This window comes from Cololabis saira, chromosome 3 (assembly GCF_033807715.1).
Source record: "Cololabis saira isolate AMF1-May2022 chromosome 3, fColSai1.1, whole genome shotgun sequence".
Classification (NCBI taxonomy): Eukaryota; Metazoa; Chordata; class Actinopteri; order Beloniformes; family Belonidae; genus Cololabis; species Cololabis saira.
This window is the reverse complement of record NC_084589.1, coordinates 24,370,148-24,382,566: the sequence shown is the minus strand read 5'-3', so window position 1 is coordinate 24,382,566 and position 12,419 is coordinate 24,370,148. Positions and strand designations below refer to the sequence as shown.

Sequence of the window (12,419 nt, the reverse complement as noted above, 5' to 3'; positions counted from 1 at the left end):
GGGTCCTGCAGAGTCTGCACTGCAAACACTCAAAATCTTAACAAGAATATTTGTCTCATTTTTAGTCAAAAAATCTCATTACACTTAAAACAAGACTCATCACTGGAAAAAACAACAATTTTCACCCGTTTCAAGTAGATTTTCACTTAAAATAAGTAGAATCTGCCAGTGGAACAAGATTTTTTTGCTTGTAATGAGAAGGTAAATCTTGTCCCACTGGCAGATTTTTCTACTTATTTCAAGTGAAAATTTACTTGAAACAGGTGAAAATTGTCAAATAAGAAGTTTTTCTGGTAAGGACTTAAGTGTGATGAGATTTCTTGACTAAAAATGAGACATTTTAACTAGAAATAAGACAAATATTCCTGGTAAGATTTAGAGTTTTTGCAGTGTGTGGGCTAAAATGACTGTTGCTTTTGACTGCTGCACAAGTTTAACCTGCAAAATAAGTCTTTTCATTGTAATGTAACTGCACAGAAATCGGATGTGGATGATGTTTTATCATCTCTAGAGCTGCCCTATGCGGAACAAAATTGTGAAACAGACAAGACAATTCCTTGTAAGGTTGAGCTGGACGCTGGATTGCACCTTTCCCTGCATGTCTTGCATGTCGTCTCCTTCTGCTCAGCAGGGTCAGTGTGCTGGTTGGAGCTCCCAAAGCCAACACCTCCCAGCCGGGCATCGTGGAGGCCGGAGCCGTCTATTACTGCCCTTGGCCCGGGACGCCTGAAAGCTGCCGACAGCTCCCTTTTGACAATACCAGTAAGTGACCTGAAACATTCAAACCTTCAATTTCTCATGGATCTAGATGAGATAGGGGATAATAAGGTTAGTTGCCACTAATGTTCCTGATTTTTGTGGACAAACTATGAGACATATCCTACTGTCATTGTTTCACGAGGGCTCAGAAGGGAATTTTAGTGAATAAAGAAGCAAAATTTAATGAGCATCCAAGGCTTATTTTAAAGCCAAACCTGAGCCTAGATGTCCACACAGTTATGAAGTACTGGAATTTAGTAATGTCTATGTCTTGTGTGTCCACAAGAGCTGGCACTTGCATTGTTCCATGTAAAAAAATAGATAAGACATATGGCTCTCATCAGCTTCACCTAACAGAAAAGGCGCCTGGCAGGTTTGCTGGTGAGAGTCACGTTGATTATACTATTCACTGTGTTATCATGGGTCTCCAATCAGCCATTGCTTGTGTATCTAATGTTCCTGATGCACACTTTCCTCTCAGAGCAGTCAGTGTGTGTGCATTTGGTATTGAGAAGGGTGGGGTAAACTGTATGCACATGGGAATTTGGTTGCCGGTCGGAAGAAAGGGGGATTGGGTGAGGTCTGCTTTTTATTAGATCTTGAAAATGTATCCCTGTCTTCTTCACCATCCCCTCATCCTTCTCCTGCTCTCCCCCTGTCTGCCCCTCTGCCTCTTTCCATGAGAACTGCTATCATCTTTATGGGACCACAAAAAAAGAGAGCTGGGGAAGAAATTAACTTATTATTAGACAGCTAGCTTTGATGGAGGTAACCCTTTTCCGTTTGGAGTAATCTCCGGGGAGAAGTCGCAAGCGCTGCAAACATCAGAGGAATACACAAAGAAACAGGATCCATGAGTTGCAGCAGAGCTGTTTGTGTAAAAAGTTTCAACATGTTGGAGGAAAGGTTCATGTGATGCTGCACTTGCATGAGTAAGATCAGATATTTGTGTTACCACTGATCTGTTATCAATGAGCAGCAGCAACGTGACCAAAAAGGCTGTAAGCTGATCAACTGATGCAAGCACAGCTTCACTTGGTTACACTCCAAAATGACAAGTTTCCTCTTTGATCTAAACTTTATGACATTTATTTATCATTGCTTTGGTGTTGATGGAGGGGATAAATGTGTGAGTGAAGTAACTCTCATGTGTGCATGGTTTTACAGCGATGGGTGGGCATCTGCAGCTTGATTGATGGTAGAAGGCAGGGGGACATTTTTCAAGAGTTATAGCCAACTAATTTTTACTGATGCAGCAGAAAATATCAGCTCAAGTTAGGGAACATCTGTTTGGACCGTACTGGTTTATGTCACACACCAGCTTCTCATATGTCCGCTGTTTATGTGCATACTTGAGCGACATTATGCAGATGTGTTAAGTCATGCCAGTGCAGGGAGGGGGGAAGTTATAACTTACTGCACATTAGTGATAGATTGAATCTCTTTAATTGGAGTGGATAAATCATACAAGTTAGTGTTTAGGTGTCTGAGCTGTGCTGGGACTGATGCACAACTTCCAGCTGTAGTGATGTCCTCACAGTTCAATCCTCAGATCCTCCGTATGTCAGAGTGTCCATGGACAAGACAGTGAACCTCACACTTGTGCTCATCAGTGCGTGATTGTTGCACAAGAACTGCTGCTTATAAACTCAAAATTCTCTGCCAGTCGATTTTAATTAACAAAATCTTCTGGATGGAAGGTGAAACATCTTCAAGAATCAAGAAAGGGAAGTCCACTTGCCTTGATTCAAGCATTCATAGTTTTGCAAGGTTCTTGTGTAAAAATACAGATATCTACTGAGAAATTGCAACTAATGTTAACAACTTTAACATGTCATTAGATGGAAAAAAAGCTGTTCAGAAAACAATATAAATAACAATGCTCGTCAAAGTCCCCCATAGAAGATCAAATGAACTAACAAAGACAAAAAAAACAAAATCTAATAATTATTGTAAGCAAAGTGTAACTTTATGTGAGTCCCTGTGTGCACACATGTGCTAAATCAAGGTGTTTTACAAGGAGAGGTCTGCATGACTTTAAGGAGATCCAGCTGGCCTTAAAAATGATGGAGAATGACTACAAGAAGCAAACATGCACTCCAAATCTGACACATCCTTGTAATTTTACTGGAAATGCTCCAAAAAAATGTATGTATGATTGTGTATGCGCGTCTGTGTATCAGTCTCTTAAGTGTTAATTAATGTTTATGGGAGAGACTGACTGAAAAAAGCCTTCACATCATGTCACATGTCGGTAACTGAGGGAGCAAATGGTGTTTTTACTTGTGTTTCAGGCCCGTTAAAGATGTTGCTGTTTGCTCTTGCTCATTAAGGACAAATGCTCTCAGACCACATTACCATGGTCAACGTCAGCTTTTACGACCACCACTGTCAAAGGGTCTCGTCAGTTCAGATTTTTTCCCTTCTCACTGCTTCTGCCTCCAGATAACAGAATGATAAAGGTGAACGGCACCAGAGAGCCTCTGGAGTTTAAGTCGCACCAGTGGTTCGGAGCAACAGTCAGGACACACAAAGGAAAAGTGGTGGTGAGCAGCCACGTTCAGTAAAATCTCAATATCATGTATATTATGCACAGATTTAGCCTCTACTTTATCTTGCTCCCTTTGAAATGTTTGTTTAAAAAAAAAAAGAAAATGATAGAGTCTTGTGTTATCCAGGCGTGCGCTCCTCTCTACCACTGGCGGACAGTGAGGGTAGACGGGGAGAAGGACCCTGTGGGGACCTGCTATGTGGCTGTGCAGAACTTCAGCGCCTACGCAGAGTACTCACCCTGCAGGACCAGTGAGTAACCTCGTCTGCAAACATCTCTACCTGCCTGTCATGCCTTTCACCTTCCCTCGCTTTGTTTATCCTTCCTTTCACTCTCTGCAGGCAATGTAAACATAAAAACCCCAGATCTGAGATCATTTGTGTCTCCGGATGGAATTACCACCAGAACTTTATGACGGTGTAAAAATGCATGATTATTTTTTTTATGTTGCTTCATAAAAGGTCAAGCTAAGATGACGCTGGTTTGCACTCATTTATTGAGAACTTTAGTTTCAACTAGAACTGCTTAGTATTGTGGCGTTGGTTTTAGGAATCTATTTAACATCTTTTTAATTTTTAGAGTAATTTGTCAGTCGGTACAAGAAGCAACCAGAGGAAGGTAGAACATCCGTGCCGCTGATGTAGTTTAGAAAATCCCTTTCTTAAAACATGCCAGACTTTCCAGTAGGCAGGTGTTTTGCAGATGTATCTCAGGGAAACAAAATACTGAACTACTAAAAAAGGTGCTTCAGGCAGCACAGGAGAGGTCATGTCTCCATTTCATATAAACTACTTTCCCCAACTTTGCAGACGTTTTACGTTAAAAAAAAAACAACAACAATATATCACAGAAAGATAGTGGGGGGGAAACGGTGGCCTCTTGGATGGAAAAGAGCTTATTTCCACTGTGACGAAATAAAGAAAAGCTTGTTCACGTTCAGTGTAGTGAGAAAGGCAGAACTCTCAAAGAAAGACTCCTGAAAGTTCGGACAAATGAAACCAGACCTGTCCGTGCAGAGAGATACGAGAGCAGGAAGTGGCTAATGTCGCTTCTCCAACGGATCACCTTGCCTGATGTTTTACAAGTCACCAGACTAACCTGAATATAATCCGTCTCTCCACTAGTTTATCCGTCTCTCTCTTAACCCTTCTTCTTTTGTCATCGCCTCTGTGAGGGGGATTTATGGGATGCCCCCTGCTCTTTCCCCAAAGCCTCCTCCCGTCACACGTCCAGCTCTTCTGTCTCTCCCATTGTCTCCCTTTGAGCTTTCTCAGCCTGTGCAGTGAAACACTTTCTGATAAGGAGCCCGCTCCCTCCCGCTGTCACACACATGTAGTCAACAGAGTTGTTTAAGATCTCTATCTCTGTGTCAAGACGGAAGAATTATGAATTCAACTGGTTCAATGGAGGAAAATATTCATAATTATCTCACTGAAATGAAAAACTATTAACTTTTCCATGTTTCTACACTGTTAACTTTGAACTTGTGTGTATTTAAGTGGTTTTATTTGTTGGAAAGAACCTTCTCTGTTGTTTATAGCTGAGATTCAACAAACAGTGAGAAATGTAAAACACTGTACTCCTTTAACTTAGTCACGCTCACCAAACACAGTCAAAAAATGGAGACAAGCAACTTTAGGAGAATCATGGTGCTTTCTTTTATTCCACACGCGTTTTTCTTCCTTGTCAAAATGTGCCGGCTGCATTATAGATGATGCACCTCCACTGCCAACATTTTTTAGAAAACACTGCAGGTATGTTATTCTAGCTTGTAGTGATAAATGCAGTCTAAAGGTGTTGATTATGTGACTCACAGAAGAAGAGTACACTGCAGAAGCTCGGTATGCTTGCTTCTTTCCAAATCCCACTCCCAGATTTATTTCATTGTCAAACTTCTGCTCCCACATGTAGCACTTAACCAGGTTATTTCGAGGCACTGAGAACATTGTCTTCAAAGTTCTCAAAAACCAGTGAATCCCGTTTCAGATGCTGGCTGTGGTGTTTAGTATTTCACATATGGCATGTGCTGTTGCTGTTTTCAGATGATCCAGACCCAGAGGGGCAGGGATTCTGCCAGGCGGGTTTCAGCGTGGATTTCACCAAGGTAGAACTGCAATCACATGTTCTCACTCACACCATTATTTAGACCTACGACTGCTTTCCAAGATTTATGCCCTCGGAGGAGATGAGAAACGGTTGGTCCCTGGAGAAGCGACCCATCGCTTCTCAACACAATGGCTACGCACGCATTCTTTCACTGTATAGTCAGGGTGAACCTTGAACTCTGCCTCCCAATCCATCTTTACCCTCCTGTACAGGAAACTCACTTTCTCTGCAGAATGTCAGCAGGCATGACAATAGCAATCATATGTGCACGTTCAAACAATTGCACTCATTACGCACTATACACCCCCCCCTGGCCAAAAGCACACACACACACACACACACACACACACACACACACACACACACACACACACACACACACACACACACACACACACACACACACACACACACACACATGAACTCTCCTACTTCTGTCAGATGACTGACCATGACAAACTGCTTTCATTCCAGGAAGGAAGGTTGGTTGTAGGAGGGCCTGGAAGCTTTTACTGGCAAGGTAACTGAAACAGCCGTGTGCAAACCTGTGTTTGGTATCTGTGCTGCAAGGCTTTCATACGAGCCTAAACTAGAAGAAGTGTGGAAAAAGCAAAAGGAAAAAGTACAGAGCGAGTTGGGAATTTGGTATGATTTGTGGAACAAATATGCATCTATTTATCGATGTGGACCCAAAATAACATGGACCTATATTTATAAATGCCGATTAAAACGTACATCTTGTGTTGTGCTTGTCCAGATGTAAAATCCAGGGACATTGTCTTGGGGCTTGAAAGTATCTGGGATGAACGCATCGGAAAAGTCTATTGAGATCAAACAAGTCAGTCGTCCAGATCTTCTGATTTTATGTTCTCCTGACCCAAGATGAGCCAAGATCTGTGATGGGGTTTCAATCGATGTCTTTGGCAGCAGTCATTTACATTTCTGTGACAGTAACATTCACGCAGAACAGTGCCATGAGATTTTAGAGCAGTCCTTAGGACGTCATCTTTTCCAGGGATACTCACACATTTTTCAACAACGCCACATAGCCTCACATGTTACAAAGACATGGCTGAGGATGAAGAGCACATGGGTACCGGACCGGCCCGTCTGCAGTCACGAGTCGACCCCTAAAGATAACGAACCCCATGTGATGCACTTTTAAGACATGTTTTCAAGAAGTATAGGACAAAATATCGTCTCATGGTATCCTCAATGTAAAATTGCCTTTTAAAAATTGTGACAAGGAATGGCAGTTTACAACGGGGGAAAAGCTTTACTGTCCCACCTTTTTCCTAGAATGTGTTGAAAACCTTTCACACAATTTTTATATTTAACTAAATTAGGTTGACAAGAAAAAAAGACTGACGTCTAGAAAGAAATTTGTCAACTTCCATTTTATAATCAGTGCGTTTATTCCATTTGCATTCAACATATTGTCACAGCTTCCTCTAAATTGTGGGTTGTAGATAGGAAGCTGTTCCAATGAGAGAAAAGAATGAAGATGAGTTTAGCAGTCAGTGCATCCCACGTATCCACATGTGCACACTGATGCATTTGCCAAGTGCTCCATAAGGGAGGGTGGATTGAAGCGTGTCTCTTCTCTACCGCCTTTCATCGCTTACCCCTCTACTTAACGCCTGTCGCTGGCTGTAGTGTAACAGGAAGTGGGTGTTTGGGCACTCTAATGAGCTGATTGGAGGGTAATGGAGTGTGGAGGCACTGCACCTTTATCCAGTGATTTCCGTTGATAGAGCAACGGAAAGCTTTAAGCAGAGGGTGAACAGCAAGGGTAGGGAAAGTGAGCAAGGATCACTATCACATTGGTTCAGTGGGAGAGAAAGACAAAGAAATAAAGATGACCGCCCCCCCCCCCTGCTTTGAGGACAGCGCTGAGGTCAGCGGGCCTGCTGGATGTGCACGGCCGGTCCAGGCAGGGGGATTAAGTGTCTTAGCTGGAGTGAGGGATAGTGAAGGTGCTGAAGTGTTGAAGAACTCCTCCGTCTCCAGGTGTTTGACAGTGTTTATGTGTGTGCGTGTTATCTAAATGTAATGAAGAAGTGCAGCTGTTGTGTGGAGCGAGGTGAGACCTCTCCTAGAAACCCATCTCTTCTTTCATAGTAACTCTGGATCTATGGCTCTGCAGTAGGAATGGGCGATATTTTACCGTTCACGATATACCGTCAAAAAAATTCCCCACGATAAGAATTTGTCATCTCGTGGTAAAAACGATAAATTCCCGTTGATGATGTTTTTGTGTAAAGCTGATTTATGGTTCTGTGTTAAATCCACGCACAACGTACAGGAAGGAAGGAAGGAAGGAAGGAAGGAAGGAAGGAAGGAAGGAAGGAAGGAAGGAAGGAAGGAAGGAAGGAAGGAAGGAAGGAAGGAAGGAAGGAAGGAAGGAAGGAAGGAAGGAAGGAAGGAAAGGGGAGAAGGAAGGGAGAAAAGAGGAAGGGAAGAAGGAAGGAGAGAGCAGGAGGAAAGAAGGAAGGAAGGAAGGAAGGAAGGAAGGAAGGAAGGAAGGAAGGAAGGAAGGAAGGAAGGAAGGAAGGAAGGAAGGAAGGAAGGAAGGAAGGAAGGGAGGAAGGGAGAAAAGAGGAAGGGAAGAAGGAAGGAGAGAGCAGGAGGAAGGAAGAGAAAAAGGAAGGAAGGAAGGAAGGAAGGAAGGAAGGAAGGAAGGAAGGAAGGAAGGAAGGAAGGAAGGAAAGGGGAGAAGGAAGGGAGAAAAGAGGAAGGGAAGAAGGAAGGAGAGAGCAGGAGGAAAGAAGGAAGGAAGGAAGGAAGGAAGGAAGGAAGGAAGGAAGGAAGGAAGGAAGGAAGGAAGGAAGGAAGGAAGGAAGGAAGGAAGGAAGGAAGGAAAGGGGAGAAGGAAGGGAGAAAAGAGGAAGGGAAGAAGGAAGGAGAGAGCAGGAGGAAAGAAGGAAGGAAGGAAGGAAGGAAGGAAGGAAGGAAGGAAGGAAGGAAGGAAGGAAGGAAGGAAGGAAGGAAGGAAGGAAGGAAGGAAGGAAGGAAGGAAGGAAGGAAGGGAGAAAAGAGGAAGGGAAGAAGGAAGGAGAGAGCAGGAGGAAGGAAGAGAAAAAGGAAGGAAGGAAGGAAGGAAGGAAGGAAGGAAGGAAGGAAGGAAGGAAGGAAGGAAGGAAGGAAGGAAGGAAGGAAGGAAGGAAGGAAGGAAGGAAAGGGGAGAAGGAAGGGAGAAAAGAGGAAGGGAAGAAGGAAGGAGAGAGCAGGAGGAAGGAAGAGAAAAAGGAAGGAAGGAAGGAAGGAAGAAAGGGAGAAAAGAGGAAGGGAAGAAGGAAGGAGAGAGCAGGAGGAAAGAAGGAAGGAAGGAAGGAAGGAAGGAAGGAAGGAAGGAAGGAAGGAAGGAAGGAAGGAAGGAAGGAAGGAAGGAAGGAAGGAAGGAAGGAAGGAAGGAAGGAAGGAAGGAAATGAGCCTGAAAGAAAGAAAGAAAGAAAGAAAGAAAGAAAGAAAGAAAGAAAGAAAGAAAGAAAGAAAGAAAGAAAGAAAGAAAGAAAGAAAGAAAGAAAGAAAGAAAGAAAGAAAGAAAGAAAGATAAATTCCCATTGATGACGTTTAGTAGTATTTAGTATCTTTTACAGCAGTGTTTTGGGGGCTCCAAAGACTGAATTTGGTGATAGATTTATAGTTACAAAGGTGGAGTTGTATTGGTATTTTTTTATCGTCATTTTTATCGTTATCGGGATAAATGCCAGAAATTATCGTGATACATTTTTTAGTCCATACCGCCCATCCCTACTCTGCAGCACATCATTAGTCAAGAAAAACAGAAGAATCAGGATGTTGTCTAGAGCTGATGGTCGTTTTGCATGTTGTTAAATTATGAATCCTCCCAACATACAAGAACCAGGCTCGCCACAGAGAGAGCTAATGGGTTGCTCTCTATCTGTGCCCTCTGCGTGGAGAGGCAGGCTGCCTCCAGTTAAAACACTTCCTCCGACTGTTTATAAACGCACTCAGCCTGGATTTTTATGGCCTCTAATATGCAACAATTATCTTCAGCCTTCAGCCTGATTCACCATAAAAAAGCTCACTTATATATGATCTTGTTATCGCTGGGTGTAAAGTACCGCTCAAATTAGCAGCGGTGATTTATGTTCCTGTGTTAGCGGTTTTTTATCATTGATCAGACGTAAGGTTTAATAGAGAGTTGATATGTTGACATGATAAACTCAGCACAGTGGGAGGGGAGGTGGAGGGAGGGTTTAAGGGGGCACATTTTACTCCCCATCAGTGCACTCATACATAAAAGAGGATTTATGAAAGGTCGAAGGCGGCCGTAGATAAAATCATTTGTTTGTTTGACCTGGCTCTCAGCAGTAGAGGAAGGGTGATGTTTTTGTGCGCACACCTGTATTTCAAAATCCTCACTGCAGACAGAACTTGAGTTTTTTATGTGGGGGTTTAAAGGAACATTTGGGTATTTTTGCAGCTATTCCTGTGCCATTGATGTGTTTTAGGTTTCCTCTGGGAACACTTGAGTGTAACATTAGCTCTCAGCATCATTCAGAGGCAGCGTCCAGCTCCAGCAGATAACTGTAGCGAGGGGTGTTTCCTTTATGGGGTCCAAGTTGAAACAGATGCCCACGAAAAGATGTGTCACACACTCCCTCGGCCCTTTGTTTTTCTCAGTCTTTGTGTGTTTGTGTGTGTGTTTGTGTGAGTGCAGGTCAGGTGATGACAGCAGGGATCCCTGAGATTCTGAATGGCTACTCTTTAAAAGCCGTACTCAGAGAAATTCCAGGAGAGAAGCAAACTGCTGCAGCTGAAGACACAAACGACGACAGTTACCTCGGTAACGCATGCATTCGAGCACAGACTCGTGCACAAACCATGACCCAAATGGATCTCATAGAAAACCTTTGTTTGTGAGTTCATTCCAGCCATGTGTTTCTCTCGTTAGGTTACTCTGTGGCGGTGGGAGAGTTTACAGGAGACTCAGAACAAGGTGAGAAAACCAACAGTTCATTACAACAAACCACACGCAGCACCAGAGGAATCCCTCAGCATCAGCAGCATCAGCAGCATGCCTGCCATGCCGCTATCGCTGCGTGTTTGAGGTCTCTGCATGTACGTTTTAAGGCTGGACACTGAGATGTTCCATACGGTCAGTGATAGGAAATGGGCATTGCTGTCTGAACTTAGAAGCAGTAATGAGAACTGTCTCTGCACGTCTGGGTCACGACCCCAGGGGGACAGAACTTCAGGAGCCCCCGATAAAGAGCTTTCCTGTGCTAGGTTTTAACTGATTACAAGGAATACTGGCAGACCTTGTCAGGTCAAGAGTCAGATTTTCATCCTGATTTATTTCTTGGGTGTAGAGAGATACAGGGACGCACAAAGAATAGTTTTATTTAAGGCGTGCAGGTGGGCAGCCGTGACCTTTGAAATCATCTTGTATTTAAACTTCCAAGAATATATTGCTTGAGAAAAACGTACAAATGCTTGAAATGTACTAATCAATGTGCTCTACTTTATATAATTTTGTCTCGCACTGACTTGAGCTGCTTGAGTTGAGCTGCTCAAGTTCATTCAACACTTTTTCTGCTGTAAAATTGAAATACAAAAGCAGTGCTAAGACAAAAACATTTTTTAATGTGAGAAAAAATGATAATTGAGGGAAAACCAAAGCCACATGAGTTGTTGTTTTCTTCATCTTCAGCATCATCATGCAGTCTGTAGAAAAAAATATGAAACCCCCTTCTGAATGTCACTTCCCTAATCAGCACTTAGTGGGATCTCCACGAGACAGCTGTGGATTTACATACCCCAACTCTGCAAATGTCCCAATCGCTCTCAGCCGCAACACATGTCTCAGAGTCTTAAAGCGGGTCTTAAAGGGCCACACATGTCTGCTGATGTGCTGTGTTGTGGTACAAAGTTTGTTGTGGTCTTGTTCCTTAAACCGTCTGAAGACTGGAGAACTGCTCGTAACCGGGAGTTCTCAGTGAGGATGGAGCTGGGAAACGGGCTGGTGTCTGAGTGTGTCGGGGACAGGAACAGGAGACGCTGTCTCTGTGGGTGGGTTCCTGTGATCGGCTCCATCACTTCACAGCTGCACTCATCAATCAGTGTGCAAGCAGAGCACCAATCAGCAACTCTTGCTGGTGGGATGGGGGGGGGGGGTCCCATCTCTGTGAATCCTTTTAACACAAAGTGTTTTTTTTTTGGTTTCATGTTTTTGCAGAACTGATAGCTGGAGTTCCAAGAGGAGCACAGAACTTTGGATATGTGAGTATGAACTTGTGGTCTACAATGCAGAAATGAAAGATTGGCAAATATAAGAAAAGGCCTGGAAGGTCTCTGGCCATAATTGTTGCTCACCTGTTGAATAAAGTCCCAAAGGTTTAAATACCAAAAATGAAATGAGTACTTAATTGTGATGTTTCCTTCAATATTTGTTGATGCATGTTAAAGCATGTCGGCATGTATTTTTATTGTAAACTGACAAATGCAACAAGAAGGTACAATTATTTTTCTGTATGTAATCACATTCGTAATCACAAATCACACAGGATTAAAGGCATTACTAGCTCAACTTTTGAGATCAAAATTAGTCATGACCATTAAATACTATAAAAAAAAAACATTCATTCTGACTGGAAATTAGGATAAATTGACAGATGAGCCATCGTAGGAATATCATGTCCAAACGTACTCATGCACTCTCTGTAATCAGTTGCAAGGTCTTAATTTGCCATCAAAGCAATGAACAGTTGTTAATCCCAAGTGTCACGGCTGCAGTTTTGAACCACTCATCTTCATTGATGATCTCCAGATTCCTTCACCGTCATTCCAGGCTTTGGCTCTTAGATGCTCGATGGGTGTCAAGTCTGCAGTCTGGCCAGACAGCTCAGAAATGCTGACGCTCTTTTTCTGTCAACCAATTCTTGACCACTTTGGTTTCCTGTGTAAGATCACTGTCTTGTTGGAGAGCATAATGCTGCCTGAGGTCAAGCTCTTCTGCAGAGGGCATCTTGTTTT

At 43.1% G+C, this 12,419-nt stretch overlaps 1 protein-coding gene across 2 annotated transcripts in view; it reads left to right on the top strand.

The window, feature by feature from the left end:
- Positions 1–12,419, top strand: part of itga8 (integrin, alpha 8) — a 43,195-nt gene that overhangs the window by 377 nt on the left and 30,399 nt on the right. Inside the window, exons 2-9 of one of the 2 annotated variants that reach the window (XM_061716740.1) lie at positions 632–762; positions 3,205–3,305; positions 3,438–3,561; positions 5,353–5,414; positions 5,891–5,936; positions 10,105–10,230; positions 10,339–10,383; positions 11,623–11,666. In XM_061716740.1, coding sequence (XP_061572724.1) covers positions 632–762; positions 3,205–3,305; positions 3,438–3,561; positions 5,353–5,414; positions 5,891–5,936; positions 10,105–10,230; positions 10,339–10,383; positions 11,623–11,666 — 679 coding nt within the window. Of the gene's footprint in view, positions 1–628; positions 763–3,204; positions 3,306–3,437; positions 3,562–5,352; positions 5,415–5,890; positions 5,937–10,104; positions 10,231–10,338; positions 10,384–11,622; positions 11,667–12,419 lie in introns of both variants that reach the window. The other variant, XM_061716739.1, reaches the window with a different exon arrangement.